This window comes from Dunckerocampus dactyliophorus, chromosome 2 (assembly GCF_027744805.1).
Source record: "Dunckerocampus dactyliophorus isolate RoL2022-P2 chromosome 2, RoL_Ddac_1.1, whole genome shotgun sequence".
Taxonomy (NCBI): domain Eukaryota; kingdom Metazoa; phylum Chordata; class Actinopteri; order Syngnathiformes; family Syngnathidae; genus Dunckerocampus; species Dunckerocampus dactyliophorus.
In genome coordinates this window covers 36,703,625-36,728,574 of record NC_072820.1, presented here as the reverse complement: position 1 = coordinate 36,728,574, position 24,950 = coordinate 36,703,625, and the positions used below count along the sequence as shown (strand labels likewise).

General features: G+C 39.5%; 1 protein-coding gene across 1 annotated transcript; it reads right to left on the bottom strand.

Annotated features, from left to right (window-relative positions):
* Nucleotides 1-287: 287 nt before the first annotated feature.
* On the bottom strand, nt 288-22,071 carry sbk1 (SH3 domain binding kinase 1). Its single transcript, XM_054766914.1, has 4 exons — nt 21,499-22,071; nt 9,709-9,953; nt 9,414-9,616; nt 288-7,505 (listed from the first exon to the last, which is right to left on the bottom strand). The coding sequence occupies exons 1-4, from the start codon at nt 21,534-21,536 to the stop codon at nt 6,675-6,677; spliced, it is 1,317 nt and encodes a 438-aa protein (XP_054622889.1). The 5' UTR covers nt 21,537-22,071; the 3' UTR covers nt 288-6,674.
* Between the last annotated feature and the right edge of the window lie 2,879 nt (nt 22,072-24,950).

Genomic DNA, 24,950 nt, shown 5'->3' with positions numbered 1-24,950 from the left:
CTTTCCTTTCTCTTGCTGTCACAGCAGCGCTCTTAGAACTCATAAACAACTTAAGCCAAGGTCTCCAGTGTGGCACAACAAGATAGGAGAATTTTCTCATTTTCTTTATTGGAAATCACCCCTCACACTCTTTTTGTGCTGGAGGGTAGCAAATAACCTCCCATCTAAATGCGAGTTAATTACAAGTGAGCATATGAAAGAACTTTGGACAGTCGCTGGCGTACCACGCTAAAGCCTCAGGAAATCACATGTGATCCAAGATGACCTTCATTGAAGAGCGTACCAAGCTGATGCAATGAACAAACACCCCAGAAGCCATCAGATGTGGTGCATAATTATATTTTATTTCAACATATATTAACATCTTCTTTTTATTAAAGACAGATTATTTACAACATTCTACAACAACTCTTGCTGGAAAATCAGACTTATTGGAGCAAGTGGAAAGCTTTGATGCCTTGTCGCCTTAACAGTCCGTGCGGATCACTGCAAGCGTAATGATGTTTCCTGCTCACATATGAACTCTTACGTCTTTCATAAGGTCGCACCGCTCTGAGTTATATGGAATTATGTTGCATCATGTTGAGTCATGATGCCTCGCAAAGGCTGCTATACGGGATTATCTTTTCTTATATAATGTAGTGATGGCGCTGACTTCAGGTGATCTACTCCTGACCTTTTCTTCTATGCAGATTAGCGCACATAACCACATGGACATACAGGCTAATTATGTGCCCATCATCCCGGGGGAAGCATCTGAATTGGAAAAGCAAGGTGAGTGTTGGGTATTAAAGGATGCTGTGACAATAGCATAACAAGTGCTTGTGGTTGATGCGCATAAGTATGTGTGAATTATTCAAGTCCTTGTTGAAGGAGGCGTCCATTTGAGAGGGGGCCTTTATTTGTACAAAAGGGGTTGTATCCTCCTGCTTTTGTAACTGGCTTTTCTCAATTAGTGTCAGAGGGTATGCAGTTGATCAACTGAGGTATTTACTAGAGATGAGGCAATTATTTGCACAAATAGGGTGGTATAGGTACTGCTTTGGTACATGTATTGCCTAATTTTGTGAGTGGAGGCCTTGTAGTCACCCAACTGCAGAAAGTATCAGGCATTTAGTTGAAGGAAGCGTCCATTAAAGAAAAGTGTACAAATGTACAAATGGTGTGTTACCCTCAAAGATACCACATAGAGGGCGTTTTGTTACTCAACTTCAAAGAGCATCAAGTGTTTATTGGAAGAAGGAGTCTAGTTGAACAATTTGTACAAATGGTGTGGTAACCTGTAAAGTCCAGCTTCCAGTTCCTCAAATAGGTGCCGGAAGAACTGCGTTACACAACTGTAGGAAGTACGTTTATTTGAAGGCAGCATCTGTTTGAGAAGAGGTCTTCATTTGTACAAATAGGGTTGTATGATCAAATGTACCGTATTGCCTCAAATGCACAAAGTACTAGGTGTTTATCTGAAGGAAGCATCCATTTAGGGGGCGGTCTTTATTCATACAAATGGGCCGGTGTCCTCAAGGGTACTGCTTTTATACCTTTTACTTTTGCAGTTGCTCAACTACAGACTGGAAAAGCATAAGCTCTTTATTTGAATGATGCATCTATTTGAAAGGGACTTTATTTATGAAAATGGAGAGATGTCTTTAACAGTAAGGCTTTGATACCAGCAGTTCGTCAGATAGGAACTGGAAGAGACAACTACAGACAGTATCAGGTGTTTATTTTCTAGGAAGCGTTAATTTGAGCAGTGGCATTTATTTGTACAAATGGGGAGTTACCCTCAATGGTCTTGCTTATATTCCCATATTTTCTCAAATATTGGCCAGGAGTGTTTATTTAGTCAACATCGGAAAGTACCATGTGTTTATTTGAAGGAGGTGCTTATTTAAGAGGAGGCCATTTTTTTGTACTATTGAGGTGATATGCTTAAAGGTACAGCTTTTGTGGTTATATTGCGCAGTGGAAGAGTGTATGTAGCTACTCAACAGCAGAGAGTACCAGCAGTTTATTTGAAGGAGGCATTTATCTGGGAGGAGGCCATTATTTATTCAAATAATGCACTGCTTTTGAGGTCGTATTTTTTAAAATAGTGCTCGTGGTCATTTATTTACTCAACTCCAGAAAGTACCCGCCTATTGCAGCCTCCTTGTACCTTTTTGCCGCAGAGGTCCTCCGTGCTTGATGTTGTGCTTAACAGAGACCTTGAACAAAATACCTTTGTGTGGTGGGTTTGTTATAATAAGTAAAGCTTTGATAGCGGGGATGGCAAACATGCCTTGCATGTGACAATGATGACACATGGAGTGCAGCAGTGTAAGGAAAATGTGACAATGCGAATGAAAAATGCATAAAAGAAAACTGTCTTCTTCTCTCCTGCTCTCTCCTGGCACCAGCAAGTGTACGCCATTTATAGCTTCCTTGTATGTAAGCGTACGCACCCACCTGTGCCCATGTGACCACGCCATGTGACCACGCTTCTCTACACCCATGCAGCTTAAACACACAAACTTATAACCTTTACTTGAAGGAGGCATCGATTTGGGAGGATGACGCAGCTGGCAATTAATTGAAACATGGCATGTGTTACAGCAAAGGTCGCACTTTTACTGCCTGGCAACATACTTGTACCTTTTCGGCCCTGAAAAAACGACAAGCCTTGGAGTCCAATAATCAGCCCTCCATTTTTGTATAGTCCACCCTGAGGGACGTAGATACAACTACCTTTATTTCTGACAATCTTTTCCGCTTAAATAAGTTGAGCAATTGTGATAAAAGGCTTAGCGTGACAGTGAAAGGGAGCCTATTGTGGCAAGTTCTTTAATTTGGGCACAATTAGACTTGAAGAGGACAGAACCCAACTAGGGGAGCAGTGTGGCACTGTCGCTATGGCAACAGAGCTGATGGGCTGTCGGGGCCAGAACGAGGAGCGGGGGAATGAGGATGGTGAAAACAGCCGCATGTTCACGCACACACAAACGTGAGAGTTTTTTTAAAAACATGAACAATGACGGTAACGAGCGCTCGCTGTAGCATTGATGCGGTGCTTCTTGTAATTAGGCGTAACTGTTTGAAGGCCGAAGCTACAATCGAGCGTTGAGGTTGGGATCGATCAGACAACAATAGTTGACACAGAGGTAATTTCTACAGACAAAAACCACCTGGGATCTGCTAAGGGAAGAACTTCAGAATTCAAGTGAACATAACTGCTTATCTACTGGATTTCACCTTTGATATTAAATAATAGCTGTTTTGTTCATGTAGGAGCTGACTGAAGACCACCAAGAAGCTCTGATGATTGCACATAAAAAAATGTAGGGTGTTCCCATCAGGCAGTGCGGTACGTACAGGTTTGGAATTGTAAACCCCTGTTTCTATCATTATTATGTAGACTGCCATAACTGCGTCCTCTACATTCATTTACTACACAACTTTGATACCCCAGCCAAAAATGGCCAAAATGTTTACGCTACAAATCATATATTTTGGTGTGCTTTGTTTGAAGAAAGGTGTGTTGTGCGGCAAACAATAGGGTGCCTTCAGGTGCCATACTCAAACTGAAAGGTGGCAAAAAGGTTTTTGGGACAGATCAGTTATTTTGGTACGCTTTGTTTTCGAAAAGACATACTGTACAGTGGAACCTTGATTAGCGTCATTAATCCTTTTCCAGAAAGTCCAACTCAAAACAAACGGCTCAATCCTGAAACGTACTCAAACCAAATCAATTTTTCTCATAAGAAATAATTTAAATCCAATTAATCCGCTCCAGAAAGCCAAAAATATTAACACACAAGACATTTTTATAGTTTTGCATGCAGAAAACAATTAAAAATGCTATATAAATACATATAAATGCTGAATGAAAGGGATAAACAAACACTGAAGACGTGTTGATGGCAAAGACATGATATGGCAGCAAGAGCAACACGGACACAAAGGTCATGTTTTGCTCGGAGTTATTTCTTGAATTCAGTAGTGTTTCTTACCTTAAGTCTCTGCTTTTCTTTTGATCATGGCTGCAAAAAACCCCAAATGGAGCCAAAGAACTTGCACTATTTTGACAAGATGAGAAACACTAGTGAATTCAAGAAACAACTTGGCAACAATGATGTCAACCGGTGATGGCATCATAGACGGGCGACGGTTCCTGTTTCCATGTAGTAGCAAGCTGCTAACAAAGATGTTTTGTGATTAAAAAATACATTAAGAACACAGTTGCAATGCAGTGTAGTAATAATAAATTATAAACAACATAACAAGACACGCGCCATTTTGTTAACCACAAATTGAGGCCAAATTCTGGCATAAATTTTCACCATTAACCAAAAAACACATTAACCGAGGTTCCACTGTATTTTGTTTGTCCAAGTGACAATTCAATGTTAACCAATCACCAGGGTGCAGTGTGTCTAGCTGTGCTCTGTAGGTGCTGAACCCCTACAGAAGAGCACCAAAAATTGGCACAGTACATATCAGATATTTTGGTGCGCTTTGTTTGAGAAATTGCATGTTATTGTGTTCATTCTATACCCTATGTTGCACCAAAATGGCAATTCAATGTCAACCAATAAAAATGCATTGTGTTTACATGCACCCTTTAGGTACCATACTCCTAAAGAAAAATGCAAAAAAATTGGTAAAGCACAGATGGGCATGTTTTAATGTTCTTCTCATTCCATTCCCTTTGACGCAGAAAAATGGCAGTTCTGTCAACCAATCACCAGTGTGTCTTGGGCCACACTTTAGGTACCATAGCCCCAAAAGAGGATGCCAAAATATGGTACAGTACAAACTAGTTATTTTGACGCGCATTTCTGTGTTATTAGCAATATATTCCCATGTTACACAAAAGTGATGATTTTTTTCCACCAATCAACAGGGTTCAGTACACCAAGCTTCCCACGTTAGGTACTGTAACCCTACAAAAGAGTTCCAAAAATTTGAACATTATAAATCAGCCCATGTGACTACACTACAAAAAACACACATTCTGTTTTCTTCCTGTTTCATTCTGGATGTTACACAAACGTGACAATTCACTGGCGACCAATCAACAGGATGCAGTGTGTCTCGCTCCGCCATTTAGCTGCTGAACTCTTATTGAAGGGTACCCAAATTAGCTACAACACAGATCAAGTATTTTGGTGTGCTTTGTTTGAGAAAAGGCATGTTTTTTGTTATTTTCATTCCAGACTTTAAGTTGCACAAAAATGGCAATTCTGTCCACCAATCAATGTGCAACATTACCCTTTGGGTACAGAACTCCTACACACGTGCGGCAAAAATTGGCCAGGTACGTATCAGGTCATTTGGTACATTGTTTTTTTTCATTTCCATTGCGGACGTTGCATCAAGGTGACAATTAAATTTCAAGTCATTGATGGAGAGGGTCGACAGGTTGTACTGTGTCATAACTCCAATATTTAGATACCATCCCACACAGCAGGATGCCAAAAACTGGTACACTTTAAAGTTATACTTTGTTTGAAAACAGGCATCTTTTGTTCTTTTCCTATTCCAGATATTGCACAGAAGTGACACTTGCACATGCACCACCCTCTTGGTACCTAACCCCTGATGGAAGGGGGCCAAAATGTGGTACAGTACCAATCAGTGGTGACAGAAATTGCAGTCAATTTGTACACCTTTGAATGTTTTTTACGTTCTAAACGCCAACATTTCTGTACTACGCCAAACTAAATCAGCTGTTCTGTTTAGGGAAAGCAATGATTAATTCCAGCACAGCCAATCGTGTCACACCACGACCAATAATTCATCTAAACCGAGCAAAGTTGAAGAAAAGTAGCAGCTATAGTGTTTAAACATCATCATAGGCTCTAAGTATCTCTACACTGTACATTCTGCCATGTCAAGTTTAGTTGCTACATACAATGCATTGACCTGACAAGTGACCTAAACCCCTGATTTTAGAAAAAGTACAGCTACATCGTTGAACTACCTGATAGTACAGAGCACTTTTTAAATACCAAATGTATCTACAATATTGAGTACGCTTCATCCTCCTTTAGAAACATCTTGTGCTTTTTAGTGTTGGAAATTCACACACTCACAAGTAGAAAAGGGGAAAAATATGAAGATATTCCATCTCCTTCTTATTGTTCACCACTTCTGCTCTGATACAATGTACAGTCCCTGTTAATCTGTTCATGGATCCCTGCAGTCCAACAGACAATAGATTTACTGGAATGGATTACTAATAAAACAGAAGTGATCCACTGAAGGGTCCTGAGGTGAGTCTCTCTGCTACATAGCGGTCTTTTGGATGCTAATGCACTGGATGTTGGAGTCAGATGTTTGCTCTTAGATCACTGGCCTCTATATGAACTGAAGCCTCCTTGGAGCTTATCTGAGACACCAAAACGCTATAAAGTGGCAAGTGAGGAGAAGCCGTTATCATGTAGTATCTTACTGTGTGATCTTAGCACCACCACATTGTGTAGACTGATTAAACACTTGTTAGGAATTTTCTGCTAAGGAGAAACATCTGCTGAAGCTCTCTCTCATCCTTCTTTGGCCATGACCTAAGATGGCTTGTCTCTGTCCATCCTGCTGATTGACGGCTGATCCCGAGCCTCCCGTTTCTCCTTATTAAGAGAAGTCCCTTGAACGAGTTGCTCTTACTGTGAAAAGCCATTTAGTTAGCACAAGTGTGGTTACACACAGATTTCAATGGCGGTCGCCATGACCATCTGGCTTTTGTTTTTGTCCCGGCCAGGAGACTGGTGCTGTCCAGACTCCTCTCTGGGTGACAACGGGTCGGAGAGAACACTCCGTTTGAGAGGTGCTGGGCGAAGGCAGGAGGTTCCAGGAGGTGTGGAAGGCTCTGGTTGTCTGTGGGTGGTGCGTGAGGAGGAAGATGATGAAGATGATGAAGTACAGTTGCCAGTGCACACCCCCGAACTTGACCTTTCCCCTCTCTTGGCGCGGTAGGACGCTCTGCGCCTGAGCTCGCTCACAAGCTCATATTTGACAAAGCAGAAGACATCTTTGACCCCGCAACGTTTTTCAGGCTCAGCAGCAAGGAGCCTCTGGAACATGCGCAGGGCGTCATCAGTGAAGCGGCGCCACTGTGACGGATACGTTCCCACAGGGCACCCCGCTTTCTGCCAGCGCCGAAACTCCTCATAGAACGCATCAGCCGGGAGCGCCGCCTCCCAGGGGAAATTACCCGTGAGCATGCAGAAGACCAACACGCCAAACGCCCACACATCCAGGCTGGTGGTCACCAGGAAGCCCTCTGTGCGACTGGCGCGGCACACCTCGGGCGCTGTGTAGGGGATGGTGCCGCTCACCCTCTTTACGCGGGAGCCCACTCGGCGGGTCATGCCAAAGTCAGCCAGCTTAATGCGACGACACTCACGGTCGAACAGCAGCACGTTTTCTGGTTTGACGTCACGGTGCACTAAATTTTTACTGTGCATGAAATCCAGGGCCAAACCAAGTTGTTGCATGCAGCGTTTCACCATTTCCTCCGGCAGGCCCACCTGCGAGAAAGAACACAAATTAATCAGTGGACATATCCCAAGCATTGGGCTACATCTATTCATTAAAGATACACAAAATGCATTTTTTCCTATATTAAAATAGTTGCTAGATGTGACTTGCTTTGATTAAAATACCCCAACTCTCGACTCTCTAAACAGCCCTGTGCAGAGCAGCTTGTTTTTGGAGCCACTGTTTACTTTGGCGTCCTCTACTGCAGTAGCAGTCAGATGTCGACAATGCGACAATGTGTGCATCCAACAACACTGCAGCTCTGTTTGGCTTTGACCTTACTGTGGTTCTGTGTATTCCATGCAAATAACCAGATGGGTGGAGAAACTCAGTGAGCGGGCTGTCTTGTGTGTACTGGCACTACAGTCGTCCCTCGCTACGTCGTGATTCGAACATCACTCCCTCACTCTCACGTTTTTTTCGAAAATATATTAATAAATGACCGCTATTTCGTGGTTGACTATGGGCTATTATTAGTCAAAAAATATTGAAAGACAAGTTATATGTAATGGGCCGCACGGTGGCCTAGTGGTTAGCATGTTGGCCACACAGTCAAGAGATCTGGGTTCAAATCTCCATTGGGCGTCTCTGCGTTGCGTTTGCATGTTCTCCCCGTGTGTGCGTGCGTTTTCTCCGTTTTTTTCTCCGGTTTCCTTCCACATTCCAAAAACATGCATGTTAGGCTAATTGGCAACTCTAAATTGTCTATAGGTATGAATGTGAGTGTGAATGGTTGTTTGTTTATACAGTATGTGGGCTGACGACCAACCCAGGGTGTACCCCGCCTCTCGCTCGAAGTCAGCTGGGATAGGCTCTGGCCTACCCGCGACCCTGGTGAGGATAAGCGGCATAGAAGATGGATGGATGGAAGTTATATGTAATATTTTGGCCACTAGGCATCAGTAATGTTACATGACATTAGATTAGATACCTTCGCATTGCATGTAGTCAGCCATGGCGTGTCTGAGTTGTCCTCCCATTCCGTGTGGAAATTGTAAGGTTTTGGCTTCTTACTTTGTCCTTCTTCCCCACTACATTTTAAACCTTTTCTTAAGTTTAGAATATATAAATTGGAGGCTAACCAGTTACCTTGGTAGCATGTTATGTTTAAAGCGATGGCCCTCTCTTATGTGCCTGCAGTGATCCCGTAACCTGTGCATTAGAGTTGAGCAATGTGTTGTAAACAAAAAGTAATAGGAGTGTAAAGGTGCCTATAGGGGTGTTACTTCATGTCTACAGGGCTCTAATAATGGTAAAAAAAATTGTATTTAGGAAGTCACAAACAGGTTTTCTATGCTCTAACTACAAAAATATTCCATTTATTAATATTAAATCATACTTCGCAATAAACAAGGGACGACTGCATTGTTACGTCACAAGGGGGTCCAAAGTCAGAATGGTTTATTGAAAGACACACTGTCTGACATAGCCTGCTAAAATGAAATAACTTGTTTGTTTAATTTCACACTTGATGGCTGCCACTCCAGAGACCCAAATATGTGTATACAAGCAATTAAAAGTCAGTTTCCTATAATGTGTGTCTCTTTAATGACCAAGTGTCTCAATACTTCCAGAATATGACTGGTTTGCTTTATTGTTAAAAAAAAATACATGAACAAAAGTTCACGAGGAGAAGTGATTTTCTCCAATAAGTGAAATAAGCGTCTCTGGTCTGTGTTCCACTGGAACCATTTTAATGAGAAAACCTTGAAGTCTTCCTCCAGCACATCAAGTGAAATAGTTCCAAAGCAAAGTGAGAACCACTCTCACAGCAAGAGAGCCAAGAAAAAGGCTGCAGCCCCGGGAGAGCTTGTTAAAAGTGCACTGGCTGAACATGATTGGAGCAGCTCTGTTGGAGGGACGACGCTGATTGGTGGAGACAAGGACGATGACGTTACCTGTGGGGGAATAATGTCGAAAAGGTCCCCAGCGGGGGCATACTCTTGTCCAAATACATAGCTGTCCTCTGTCTCGAAAAGCACGTCCAGGACTTTGATGATGAACGGGCTGGAGCTAAGCGAGCCTGTTAGACTGAATTCCCGCAGGAAACTCTTCAGCTTTGTCTTGTTTTTGGTGACAAACTTCAGCGCCATCTTGGTACCTGAGACATAAAAATGAAGGAGCACGTTTAAATTATTAATTAGGCCATTGTAAATTTATATTGTATGTGAAATTGTTGCTGTATGCGCTCACCCTGGGTTCTATGAGCCACCAGGTCCACCTTGCCGTAGGTTCCCTTTCCCAGCTCGCGGATGTGCTCAAACTGTTTGGCTACATCTGCTGCAGAAAGTGAGGTGATGGCCAGGGCTTGCATGTCCTCCACAGGTACCCCTCCTGCGCAGGGTGCAATTTTGGATGTGGGGGAGCCCCCACCGCTGCCCACCCGTCCCGGCCCAGGTGGAGAAAGGGACAGGCTCGCCTTAACACTGTGCGGCAGACTGTCAGGGAAGGAAAACATAGTCAACTCAATAGCTCTAGAGCTCTTCGAAAAGCTTGGGACCAGTGGAGTGGTCTTTTTTACTTTTTGTGTTTTATATTTACGACAGTGTCGGGGTTCAATTCCAAAAATGTCTTCACTTGACAAGTATTGGTGATTTCTTTTCATTTCCTGTTTTAATTGACCAATTGGGCAGTTTTGATCATGTGTTGAGTTTTATAACGATTACAAAATATTTTTGTCATCTGTTGAATTTAATAATACTGACACTGAAATAAATTTTTATCATGTAAACACAGCACTGTTACGGCACGGCATGGCGGTGTTGTGGCGATGACCTCAGTATGCAGAGACAGGACCCCAGCGCAGGTAAAAAGATTAATTTAATGAAGATTGAAGGAATAAGACAACAGAACCACACAAACAAGCCTGATGCTCCAACGCAAGATAGACGCCACAGGCTCAGCTAAATCAAACACAAAATGAGACGCAGGTGCGTAGGAGCAGAAAAGTAAAGGCGGTCGAGAACAGACCAGAACAAAACTAAAGTACCGTAATGCAAAATAAGAGCATAATAACCGGAACTAAGGCACAACAGTGAAAATAAACAAACTGACACCCCAGCAGAAGCACAGCTTGGAACTTTCCTAATTCTAGTACATTGTAAAGCATTTGTCATAAAAAATTTTTGTTAATAACTGTACATCTCAAAGACCAAGTGTATTTCATCTTTTGACTGTAGATTTGTCGCACTATTGATGATGTAGGTAGTTTTATTTATTTTATGTTCTACTTTGTTGGTTTAACAATTATCAAAAATTCATATTCTAGTAGAATTACTCATATTTGTGGGTGGCAGTAGGTCAGGAGGTAGAGCGGGTCATCCAGCAATTGGAAGGTTGGCGGTTCCACCCTTGCTCCCTCCACCCAGTCACGGTCGTGTCTCTGGGCAAGACACTTCACCCACCTTGCCTCCAGTGCTGCCCACACTGGTGTAATGTTTGGAGAGGCTCGAGGTGTCAATTGGCAGCCATGTTTCTAACAGATGTAGTTTACCACCAGTGTGATTGAGGAGTGAATGAATAATGGGTTCACTTCATTGTGAAGTGCCTCCAAAAGCGCTATAAAATGTAATTGTTTTTTTATTATGTTTTTTAGTTCTTTAAAGTTATACCAAAGTAATCAAGTAAACTCATTATTATTAATGATGATATCATATGTACATTTAATAGTAGTATTATTAGTAGTAGTGGTAGTAATTTTTATTTGATTGATTGAGTTTTAATTGTATTTTTAATGTTTAGCACCACACTAAACATTAACATCATTCTTTACTCACTTCTTTGCATTACTTTCATTGTCATGAGCCTGTGTCCATGTCAACAAATAATGATCCTTGCTGCTCAAATGCGCTCAAGTGTTTGCTGGCCCATGTCCACATGATCTTGTTTTCATAGCATATCCCAAAGGAATGCTAAATCACACTCATTAGCATGAAATCAATTTCCAGGGAGAGTATCTGTGAAGGGAAAGGCCTCTGAGTACATGTACCGGACTTCCTGTCGTCCCTCTAGATCACTTTGGCCAGCGTTCACGTGCAGCCACAATAATGACTGGCCTCTCAGCACTTACTGGCACACAGCTATGGGAAAATCAATAGGAGCAGGTAGAAGAGCCAACAATGGAAACAAATGGCTGACAGTTTCAAGGTGTGTATATGCTGGTAAAGCATGTCATATGCTTTCTGGGAAACAAACACAATTACCTGTTGCTTTCCATAGCACATTACCAACTAAGAATGCACTGGCCATAAAAAGAAATCAGAGATTTGGTTGTAGTAATGAAAATAATCAAGCATCCAATCATGCACTGCAAACATACTGTACACATGCTCAGTGATAGATAATCAGAAGGAGCAATTTTGCTGATAGCCTGGTTCATTCAACTATCAAAGCCAGTGGTTAAGGTTGTTGTTCCTCTATCATTTGACTCACTGTCTCATCACACCTCTGGACACTTCATTAGGTACACCATCTAATGACACTAGGAGTGTCTTGCAAGATTTCTCATTCACAAAAAAATGGTCTTGTGGGCACTAGGCCTTTGATGATAATAAATTAATTCATTCATCACACAATAAATGAAAATGGACGGGATAATTTTGCCGGCCTCAATACATTGCCATGTGCATGCGTCTGTTTTCCTCATGTCTCGCCTCCAAACAGGCAGAAAGAGAGTTCGCTCTGCGCATTGTTTCAGCACCTTGGCGTGTTTGTTTCATAGAACAGCGGCATGAACGGAGTAAGCTAGAGGTGTAATGATTCATCCACTACATCGATGTAACCATTTATATTGCTATGATCTAACTACATCGGTCTGTGTTCAGTAAGTTGCCATGACATATATCGATTCAACATCGTTTAAAAGGTAATCAATTGATTGCATCGATCGTAGGAAATAAAGCATTGGATATAAGCACGGCCGGCTTATATGGATGTGTGTTTTTTTAGCACTTTTAATGATGAAGACATTAAACGGTACTCGATTCAGTCTTCCTGTCTGTGACATCATCACTATGCGCCAGCAGATAACACAACACAACATAGCATGGCGGATGGCAGATCCTCTGCGAGCTACAAATAATTAAGCCACCATTGCGGTCTAGTGTGCGGAAACACTTTAGCTTTTGCAAGGAGGGAGACGTTCTAAGTTCTAAGATGTTCTAAGTAAGTCCTTCGCTGTTAGGATATGTAAAGGTCAACTAAAATACCACGGCAACATATCAAAAGGGGATTTCTCTGAGTGTTGGACCACATGGAGTCATACGAGTGCTTCGAAAGTTAAGTCCAACTTTAAGCCTTTCAATCTCATGGATCGGGGCTTCAGGACATGATAAAAGGTATGTAGGATATAACTTCACTTTAACATCTATCTACAGAGGAAGTTCAAATCTGATGGTGTGAAATATGTTGATTTTGCCCCAGAATTACTGTGTACATGCAATTTGTAGTGTGGCGTGGAAACGAATACAGCGTGCTCCTGCATGGCTACTCTGTTGACTTTTGAAAGAAATGTCACAGCCTAAGTTATTATATATTTTGTAGTACAGTTCTACTTGCCAAGGTCCGTGGGTCGATCACAGCTTTTGTCTTGATTCAATGTTAAAGCAATCGGGACCAAAGGAAGTATTTCCTGGTATAAAATCTGCTCTAACTTCTTCAATATTTGGGGCAGAGAAGTGAATGAGGTATCAAATTAAAGTTCAAGTCATGCTTTATCGGATAGAATTAATCACAGACTTGATTTTACATGTTTCTAAATTTGTTTACATTCCTACGCAAGGTAATTACTGTACTTTTGTTCAAAATTTATTGAATTTTGAAAATGAGAGCAGAAAAGATTAACCTCTTAATTCAACCTGAAGTGTTGATTGCACTTTGTTCAAATAAAATGTGAATGCATTTGCCATTAATTGTTGTTTACTAGTTTGTTTATATCCATAATGAATTTATACCTGACTCCCTTACAAAAAACAACGGGAATCTAGAAAACCTTACCTTTATATAAGTAATGAAAGACGTTTATTATCATCAGCGTTCAACTTATTTCAATGACTTTGCTGCTAAATATGGGTGTGTTTACTACCTGTATGCATGCACTTTAAATGTTGGTTAATGTATAGAATTGTTTTGAGATTGTTTATTTCATAAGTCCTTATATTTTATGATTCTATCCTGCACTAGCTTTTTAATGATTGTACCTTGTATTTATATGTGGTTTCTTGTATTTGTATCGCACTTTATTGCATTTTTGTACCTGGTATTTATATGTAGTTTCTTGTATTTGTATTGCACTTTATTGTATTTCTGTATTGTATTTTATGATGTGAGGACTGCAGATGGAAATTAGCTCTGGGCTAAATCTGGTGCAGATTTTTAATGAAACTGCACACTGTCCTTAATAAACTAAACTAAATTAAACTAAACCTGCACTGTCCAGTATCCAGGTATTTATTTCACAGTCACATTGGTTGAATTTTTGGCTAAAAAGTTACTGAATTGATTTAAAGTTACTGAATCATTTCGGATCGCCGTTCTAAATGAACCAATATCGTCCTTGAATTGTTTCGGCAACCATGAATCGTGAAACAGTGTAAAGTAGTAAAAAATTACATTAGTAGATTGCAATATGTATCATATCATATATTTTTTTTAATTACCTTTCTTAAAAGTAATGTTAAAATCCCGTCTCGTCTCATTCTCGCAGACATAATCTCATGTATCGTCTCTCCTCGTGAACTGAGTGTCTCGTGATACCACTAAATGACACCCAATGCAACACACAAAATTTACATTTACAAATACGTATTTGATCAGTTTTGATTGACACTGCGAGAAACTTGATTTTCATTCATTCATCTTCTATGCCGCTTGCCCTCTCTAGGGTCGTGGGAGAAACTAGATTTATATTAGGAATATAATTGTATGTACTATAAGCAAAAGGGTGAAAGGATATGTTTTGTTTGTTAGTTACAAAGACTACACAAAAACTACAAAAGCAATTTCACTGAAACTCCATGGTGGGCTGGCCGGGGTATTGAGCAAGTACAAATTTCATTTTGGGGCAGATTCAGATAAAAATGTGGACAACATTTTCTCTTTGAGTCAAAACAGAATTATTTTCCCCCTGACCCAGAGTAGAAAATGATACAGTCCTGTAATTTGCAAGCATCCTCCTTATACTGTACCACATGTTGTTATGAGCTTGACAGAGATTCCAGTCTTTTTGCTTTTTTTGTGAGTTTAACAATAAAGAGGGAGTAAATATTGCCTTAGATTGGATTTGTAGCGTTCTTGTCAGAGTGCATGTCCACTAGCTATGGAGCCCGAACACTGCTGTTAAAGGGATAGTTCGGATTTTTTGACATGAAGTTGTGTGACGTTTTTGTGATGCAATGTTTTCATCTTTTGAACGCATATTGTTTTTAGAAGCCAAACTCCTTACTTATTTGTTGCCAGGCTACTGAGCGGAACTACGTTCTTCATCACAGAAATCTGACCAGAACTGGACTTAGGAGACCAAGTGGGGGGTAAGTCTCTGTTAATGGACTACATTGCTGATGGGGATGTCATACAACTTCATGTCAAAACATCCGAAATATCCCTTTAAGTTTTGACATTGCAGAAAAAGATGTGTTGACATTGAAACAAGCATTGGCCCAGAAAAAAGGGATGCATTGAAAAAATACAGTATTATTTGATACTATTATTATCATATTATTATTTTTGATGTGAAAAAAATGTTGTTTGTGTAAACTAACACTTCTACTCCTGAACACAAAAGGATCTACTGTTTTGCCTGTGCTATTATCTTTCTGTCACATACAACACATGGTGGCGCCGTTCTTAAACCCCGAAGTTTGTCCTCCCATGTCGGACAGACTTATTATATTATAATTATTCACACAGCTCAAAGCGTTCTACAAAGCACACACAAAAACTTTAGCGTGCTGAATCGCCACAACATCATGACGTGACAATTGGTTGAAGTATGTTCACAAGCTCCTAGCCCCTTCCTTTAAACCGTCCCCCTCCTCACCAAAACACTTCCATTAAGCGTGAAAGTGCATAAAACATTGAAAAATATCAAATAACCATCACGGAAAAGAATTTGGACAACAAGGGGAAATCTGAAGACTAACGCAAATAAAATAATGTAATAATGTAATAATATTTTCATGTCTATGTTCTATTTTTCAGTGGAACCTTTTTCAAAGACAATCCTTTTTCCTGCTTAACAATGTGTGAGTGCTACTGTAGTTATCTTTGAAACGGCAGAAATATTTTTTGCTTTGAATCAAATTGGCATGCCTAATAATGAGCATCTTTATGTACTGTATGTATACTATATATAGTCCTGAAAAATTTGTACAAGAAGTTTTCTTCTTGATATTGTGTGGGCAGAGCTTGGCAAATATAGCTACCGGGCAAGTGAAGTAGGATGTGACAATTTGCAAAGCTTGTTCTTGGTCCAGGAGGAAAATAAACATCGCTGCAGAAAATAGAAAGAGCGTGCCCCATGTTGCATACCATATGTGCCGTATCCATCTGTAGATCACATGTCTTCATTTGAGCCTGGAGATGATTATGTAAGAATCCTGTTGCCTACTCATGCTTTGCATGCCCACTGCCTTTAGGGAGTCAACAAAAAAACTTGGTCCCTTTCCAGACCAGTTTCGGTCTCAGGTTTTATGGTTAAAAATTTAAACAGGCCAGACTGGGAGACACAGCCTGTAGCGGGGCACTTATTTACGCTTTCCAGCATGGATTATAATCACATTACTCACTTCCCACAAAGACAAACCCCCACCCCCCCACCATTTGCACGACTCGTCAGCCCGTTTCCTCTTTAAAACTGGATTAATAAGAGTGCTGCAATGTGACGGGTACAGCTGTAGGTGTGATCCACAAACAGCTTCCAGGGTAGATGATTATTTGGGAGACGTCTCAAAGGGTCCATAAAAGCCCCCCTTGTGTTCCACGGGTCTGTGAAGGAGCAGCTGTGATCCGGCGTTCAAGCTTGACCATTGCAAACACGGCTCACTGATCTTTGGGCTCACTTCCTGTCCTCTCAGGTGGCTAAAGACAAGGCCGCCGCTGCACATGCAGATGAGCTTCAGGCACACTTTGACGTCTGTGGGTTATTAAATCCAGTCCCACTCATGGCTAAATAATCTCTAAGCAATTTAAAGCAGCTCACGCACTTGTTATATGCCAGGCATGTTTTTATTCTCTATCACTGTAATCTTGATTCCTGAAAAGTGCACTTTATAAAATAATCAAATCACTGTGCGGTGATCTCTAAGTAACGTCATCATATTTAGAAATAACTATTGTGATTGTTACATTATTTGTTATTTAGAAGGCTACTCAATCACCTTCCTCCATAACTGCACAATGCAAATTCTGTATTTATGAATATAATAATTCCAACAGGGGACATAATACACTGTGTGCACAATTGTTAGGCAAGTCATTATTTTGACCATATTCTCATTTTTATGAGTATTTTCCAACTCTAAGCTCGATAAACTTGAATGCCTATTATGTTTAAGCATACCAGGTGATGTGCATACTGAGGGAGGGTGTGGCCTTAGGAGATCAACACCCTTTATTAGGTGTGCACAATTAATAGGCAGCTTCTTTTCCTCTGGCAAAATGGGCCAGAAAAAAGATTTAACAGACGCTGAAACGTCAAGAACTGTAAAACATTTTTCATACGGATGCAGCACTCCTGAAATTGCCGACATATTAGAATGTGACCACAGAACCATTTCATGTTTTGTTGCAAGTGCATCAAAGGGTTGAAAGAAACGTGTCGAGAGAAAAACGTGCAAATTAACTGTCAAATATTTTAGAAAAATCAAACGTGAAGCTCCCAGGAACCCATTACCCTCCAGTGCTGTCATTTTCCAGAACTGTAATCTACCTGCAGTGTCCAGAAGTACAGTACATGGTGTGCAGTGCTCAGAGACATGGCCAACGTAAGAAAGGCTGACACATGACCACCACTGAACAAGACACACGAGTTGAAAGCCTATGACTTGGCCAAGAAATATCTGAAGACAGATTTTTCAAAGGTTTTTTGGACTGATGAGATGAGAGTGACTCTTGATGGACCAGAGGGATGGGCCCGTGGCTGCACCAGCAATGGGCAGAGAGCTCCACTCCCACTCAGACGCCAGCAAGATGGAGGTGGGGAACTGGTAAAGGCTGGAATTATTAAAAGATGAGCTTGTTGGGCCTTTTCAGGTTGATTGACTCAAACTCAACTCCCAAACCTACACTTTTTTCACACAGTGGTACAGGGAAAAAAAGGTCATGATTTTTATGCAGGACAATGCATCCTCTTGCATCCAAGTACTCCACTGCTTGGCTAGCTAGTAAAGGTCTTAAAAAATAATGACATGACCTCCTTGCTCACCTGACCTAAACCTATTGAGTACTTAAACGTAAGATTTACAGTGAAGAAAAAAGGTACACCTCTCTGAACAATGTCTGGGAGGCTTTGGTTGCTGCTGCACAAAAAGTTGATGGTCAAATCATCAAGAACCTGACAGACTCCATGGATGGAAGGCTTTTCCGTGTTATTGAAAAGAAGGGTGGTTATATTGGTCACAGGAGAAATATTTATACTGACTTAAAAAAAAAATTGCCTAATAATTGTTCACCTCCAAGATATTCTCAACAAAAGCCAAAACCTCACTCTCACTTCCTTAAATCTTCAAGTTTGAGGTTTATTGACGTCTTGGATTGACCACTGTTATTGTTAAATAACAAAACTAATAATCAGTAATGCAAATTGCCTAATAATTGTGGACACAGTGTAAACATAATTATCTATTTTGATGGGTATTCATTTCACAATATGTTTCCTTTTGTGCTTGTAGTTTGCAGTGATGTTAGATTGCATGCATCATACAGAGACTTCTAATCTTAAATTAAAGCTCTGCCAAATGTCTGCCAGTCAGCTACAGACACAGGAGCTGTCATTTTGATCATTTTGTTTTTCTTCAGCGAATAAGATAATGTAGCTGTTAAAATGTGAGTATAATATTAGCACTGTAGCTCGTGTTGCTATGCTAGTGTTGCTAACGTTTGTGTCTTCCTGTCTTACTCCTTAATTGTTATGTTGTACAGCATCTACTACGTCGGACAAGTGCAGATCGATTTACAGTGTGTATATAATAAGCAGATAAAAAGTATAGTAGCCCTTATAATAATAGCCCTACAACAGCCCTTCATAAAGCCACACACTGCAAGAGACAGAGTGGACAAAAACAGCTCATTAACATTAAAGCTACAGACACACAAAAAGGCATGCTGCCAGTCTTAATTCCAGCATGAAGGCTAGATTTCGGACAACACACTTCCAATACACTATTGTGGGACCTCTGAGACTTATTAAATCATTGAAAAATAGTACAGTATAATAAGGGACCTTTAATTCAGTCAGTACCTCAAAATAAGCTACATTTTTTTTAGGTTGGAAAAAAATATGCCATGAGATGACTTTTCGAAGTTAACCTGAAAATTAGGGTATTAGTGATGACAGTGCACACTCTCATGTGCAACAAATGTGTTTTAATATTCAGCAAGAACATCAGTGTATCTAAAGTGGGTCAGGGGATCAGAGTCAGCAGCTTTGCACTGTTTACCCTTTTTAGAGTGCAGCCTTTTCTCTCTCTGCTCTGTTCCTGAAAATAAAAAAGGGAATAAGGGGAGAAAGAAAAAAAGAGGTAAACAGATTTCCCTGCTAGCCTCTTTTACATGTGGACAACTACCTTTCTCGGGGGGAAAAAAACAATGTGTTTTCTGCCATTTGAATGACAAAATATTAAGAAAGACCAACAAATTACAGCCATTAGAGTAAATCACCATCTTTCAGACAGCGGAGTTATTGCAAGGCAGTTGCGTCAAACAGCATTAGTGTTCGTCTGTCAAGGTCTTTTTATTCTGACTGAATGAAAACAAATCACCACTCCTAACTATGATGGACAGCTTTGTTGAATACCCATGCAAATACACATATCACCTTCCTAGGAAACCCTACGGAGTGTACCTGTTCTTGACTTGCCTCACTTCTGTGCTCCCATCATCCCTTTCTCTCAGCATCCCTCTCTGTATCCCCCCAAGAGGTGGGAAAACCAAGATTAGTGAGTCTAGTTGACCACAAATAAGGCCAAAATGCGTAACACGTTAAAGCAAAAAACACTGAGTGAATTCATCAAGATTTATTAGTGGGTGCAGTTAGACTGCAGTGTATGTGATAACTATAAACACCAATCATAATCATCAGTGTAATTATGTCATCCTTAAGTGGTGACATTTTACAGCAATAAGATGCCCAGGGTGCACACTGTGCCTCCACCATTATTATCCAGGAGCTTCAAGCTCCAACAGGGTGGTTTGATGTGACTGTCTGCGTGTGCTTGCGTGTGTGTGTGTGTGTGTGTGTGCGTGTGTGTGATTAGTTGGGGAATCCAATGAGAGCGAAGCATCCCTCCCTTTTTGTGCCGCATGCTTTGATGTCAATGGTAGGGGGATGGGGGCTTCATATAATAAGAGCTGGGGAAATTGGGTCTGAAGGGGGGTGAGGTGGTGGGGGCTTGGTTAATGAAGCAACTGCCAGGAGCGACTTTTCAACCTCCACATCAAGGCAAACCAACCACGCAATAACATGAGACACATAGGGTCCATAGACAATCACAATTAAAACCCTTAAAAAGTCCTGCAAAGATACTCACTCAATGTCATCTCCCCAAAAACTGCTGTAAAAATATAATATATATAAAAAATAAAATCACATTCATAAAGTGCGTTTTAAAGAGTATTTGCTTATTTTTTAGGCCCTGGCATGGGTCAAGGATACAGTGTCAGATTTTTTGAAAACAGCAAAAAATGTCAGCTTTGCAAAAACTGCTGTGTATATATAGTATATGCTGTAATATATTCATATTTTATTCCACTTTAAATAAGTCAGTCTTTTAAAACTACTTGAAATATACATATCAAATATTATTACATTTTGGTAACTCTTTAAAGGCCATTATATTTGCATAACATTTTTATTAAAACAAAAAACATTAAAACTTTGTAAAGCCCAAAGGTATCTAGTATCTAAAATGTTATTATTATTATTATTATTATTATTATTATATATATATATATAGGGCCTATATTAGGCCTTGAGATGGGTCAATTATTTTTTTCTACATTCAAATTTAAAAAACCTGACAATTTATATATATATACTGTATATATGAGTGACAAAATTGCTGGTATTATAATACACAATGCCGTATGTGATCTATGATTGAAATGGCTTGTTATTATATTATATTATAATTAAACATGTTTCCTCACAGGTGGTGGCATGTTGGTGACAACCTGCTATTATTCTTTGGCACAGATGTATTTCTGTATATTTCATGCATTCTCACTTGCACTGCATATGCGTTTCCCATAAGGAAGTGTAAGATTACGACATACTTAATTTCCCCTCATTAACTGCTATGTTAGACTGTTTTATTGTAGCTATAGAATTGTTGTTTTTAAGCTTTTTAAACCATGGTTAAAACCTTTTCATGGACTTTCATATGATTTCCTCAAAAGTAATGGTCAAGACTACTTTATACAGGTAAAAAAACATTGTAAAGAAGACATATTTGAACTAAATAATAAGCAACGACACCTCAGACAAGTTGGTAAATGGTAACCACATTTACTCGATGAACACTTTGCATTTGTGGGGTACATTTTGCAGTTTATTCAACTATGCAACTCTTGTAGTGCACAAATATAAGTGCATGAATTGTACAGTAATCACAAACAAATGGGACAAAAACAATATGATATACTGCCTACTGCCTATATACTATATACTGCCTATGAGTATACATACAATAATTCCAGCCTTTATGCACCGTGACCCCCACCAATTGCATTAACTTCACCAATAATTGTCTTTTTTGAGTTTGCTCTCACCTGCTGGCGACCTGTCTCTCTCCTCCATGGTCCTGCATTCTCCACACACCGCTGGTCCTCAGGAGCCTGCAAGAACCTGAAGCGCACCAGTACTGACGGATTGGAAGGGAAGGGTGGTGGAAAAAAATCTAAGAATCCTTTGCAGGTCCTTGAAAAATCTCCAAGCCTTGCATGACGGACAGCTGATGAAATCACTGATGGTATGCTGTAGCTGCCTCAGTTGCCTCCCATCCTTTTGTTCCTTGAGATGCTTTGTACTTGAACTGGAGGCGGCTGCAGTACAGGCATCATGCTGGGTGCTGATGCGTGCAAGCTTGGATCATCTCTCTTCTGGTAGGTTTATCTTTCGCTCCTCCAGTGGTCCTGTATGACCCACTTCAATGCCCCCCTCACACACACAGTCCAAGCCAGTCATTCACAAACAAAGAGAAGTCTGCACAATCTGTACAAGACGCACAAATTCCACTCCCACTCAGCTGTGAGGCTGTGTGTATGTAGGGGGGTGTGAGCTTGAAATGTGGCTGAGGAAGTGGGAGTGGTGGTTTTGGGCTCAGATGTTGCTCCTGTGCTGGTCCCACCACTACTCAGCCTCTTCATTGTTCACTGTCTGCACCACTCACATGCCCAGGGTCCTAGTGCTTGCCCTTTCCATTCCATTCCATTCCATTCCATTCCATTCCATTGCACCAACAATACTCCTACACTCCTATGCACTTACTTGTAGGGATTGGCGATACTGCCAATACTGATACTGATACGGATACCTTTTAATTTGAAAATTTTCACGATCTCTGAATGATTTTGTGATTGTTGATCATTTCTCACATATATCTCACAACATCAACAATATAAAAATCTGAGCAACACAACAAAAACACACATTTGTAAACAATACACATAATAGATAACTGAAAAATCATGCTAGTATCAATGCAATAATGATCCCACGCTTGTTATTGAGGCTTCCGATATTTGGATGGATCCTAGTTTTGGATTTGAGGTTGAAAGGAACAAGATGCTCTACTCTTGCATAATTCAACAGCTTGAGCACTTCACACAGTGACTTTGCCAACTGTCCTTATTAGGCAATTAATTCACAACACTGGTATCTTCTTCTTAATTGGACATGATGAACAACAGCACTCTTGCCAGCAGTGTTTGCTATGATGAAGTGATGAGACAGCTGTCAGCTGACATGACAGGAATGGCCTGAGAGAAACAGCAGCATCGTAACTATCACCATTATCATAATTTTCTATACAGAGACATCATGTACTCTAAATATTTGCCTATTATTTTTTTAAACGATACTGTGTACTTCAGTTTGCTTATACATATGCTTACGTGTTTTTTTAAAAATGTACAATTTTATTCTTGTTTGTTTGCAACTTTTTGTTTGTGTACATATTGTATGACAATGAACAAGTAACAATTTGATAAACGATTGAAAGTTGAATTGTTTTTATCCCCTCGAAAAATAAAATAAAATAAATCATAAAATGGCAATAATACAATATTAGTCTTATAGTTAATTTCAATTTCAGTTTTATAGATTATCTTGATTTGTTATTAACAATAAAAAAATATACCTGTAATGTTGCAGTATTACTATTATAGATACTGTATGTATTTAAGTATTTTGACCTAAAAACAAATGAGTTATAACACAATAAAGTATTAGTATTACAGAGAGTTATTTGTTTTCATCAATATACTGTATATATAAGTGTATAATGAATACTATAACTGTAATAATACAGTGGTAGTCTATCAAGATATATTGAAGTGTGCTTTCATGCAAAAATAAAATAAATTAAAAACATTAAAAAAATACAGTATTGCAGAGATTTATTAGTTTTTTCCCGAAAAATAAAAATGTACATGTGTTGAATGTTTTCATCCATTAAAAAATGTATGCATTATATATATAACTGCATTATATAACATAACTCTTATAGACATTAGTAATAATAATAACATAGTAATAACAATAAATAATACACTACTACTATCATAGAGACTTATTTAAGTATGCATTCATCCAATATTTTAATCATTTTCATGAAGAAAAATAAACTAATTGTTTGACATAGTTAAACAAACATTTATTTAATTGTGTTTTCTTCCAAAACAATAAATAACAAAACTGTATTAGTCACACTAGTTACATAGAGATGGAAAAATAATGTTTTTTCCCTCCTACATTTGTTATCTTTGTCTCCTTTCTTTGCTGTGTGTATTTATTTATTTATTTATTGTTCGGCCCATTTCAGTTAAAGCCCTGTGAAACTGGAATGGACTGAGTGTACCAACACTTGGAAGAAAATAGGTTTTCAGGCCTTTCGGGTCAAGCAGAGATGAGGAAGAGAACAGATGCATGTGCCTCATATTGAAGATAGGCCAAGACTTTTTAATAGGGCTATGTGCGTGAACAGTGCTGTTATTAATCATAGTGAAGGTCAAGCACTCAGGCTGACAGCAGAGAGCACAGAGGGTTGAGCACACTGGGGGCGGGGGAAAGACACCTTTTAGCAATTAACAGATGCAGAAGGCTGTTTCTGCTCCATCCACTCTTTCATCTCCTCTTTCCCACACACCAGACTCGTGGCCTAATTTTCTACTTTTTATGTGTCACCTCAAGTTTCCACCTCAAGTTGCAAGGGGGTGGCCTTGTTTCTTTCTTGTTCCCAAATATTTTCTCCTGAAATTACTTCCTGTGTTCTTGCTGCCCTTTAAACAGCAATAGGCATTGGTTCAAAATGGACTTTTAAGGGTTCTTCCATAACAGGTTTGTGCTCCATTATTTTAATTTTATAACATCTATCACACCGAAAAAACATAAAAACATATTACCACTGAAAATGTGTTTGCAAACAAGACAATTGCTCCAGATGTAAACAGATGTTGCTTCTCAATCGCATAATATACTGCATAAGCCAATCTAATGCAAAAACAGCAACATTTTAAATGCCAACACTGAGCACAATTTCTAGCACATTTCTAAATAAAAATAAATAATTATATTCAGACTGGAATAAAGCAACCAAAACAAACTAATAAATTAATAAATAAACATAATGGAACAATTTAGCTTGAGAATTTTTTTTTAAATACAGTAGTGTAATTTAATTCTTATTAATGTCAAGAGATCAGACTACAGTAGTGCATTTTGTACTCTTAAGTTACATTAAACAGTTGATAATATGTTTTATATAATAATTGCATAATAATAATATAATATTGTTAATGCTATTCTTAATAATACAAATTTTATTATAAGATATGTAATATAACATGATTGTGAGTATTATTATTGTTATTATTGTAGTTGTTTAGTGTTTATGTGTAGTTTTTATTATCTTGCTGTGGTTTCTAAGTTTTTGTGTTTTGAAAGTTACTTCCTGAAACGAGACTACATTTCCCACAATGCCAACTGTTGCGATGACGTCAAC

Bases quoted from the DNA above. Each gene is read 5' to 3' on its own strand.
- sbk1 (XM_054766914.1), bottom strand. From the start codon at position 21,536: ATGCAGGACCATGGAGGAGAGAGACAGGTCGCCAGCAG. The intron at 9,954-21,498 runs GTGAGAGCAAAC...CTTCCCTGACAG, and splicing joins GAGAGACAGGTCGCCAGCAG to TCTGCCGCACAGTGTTAAGG. The intron at 9,617-9,708 runs GTGAGCGCATAC...TTTATGTCTCAG, and splicing joins GGTGGCTCATAGAACCCAGG to GTACCAAGATGGCGCTGAAG.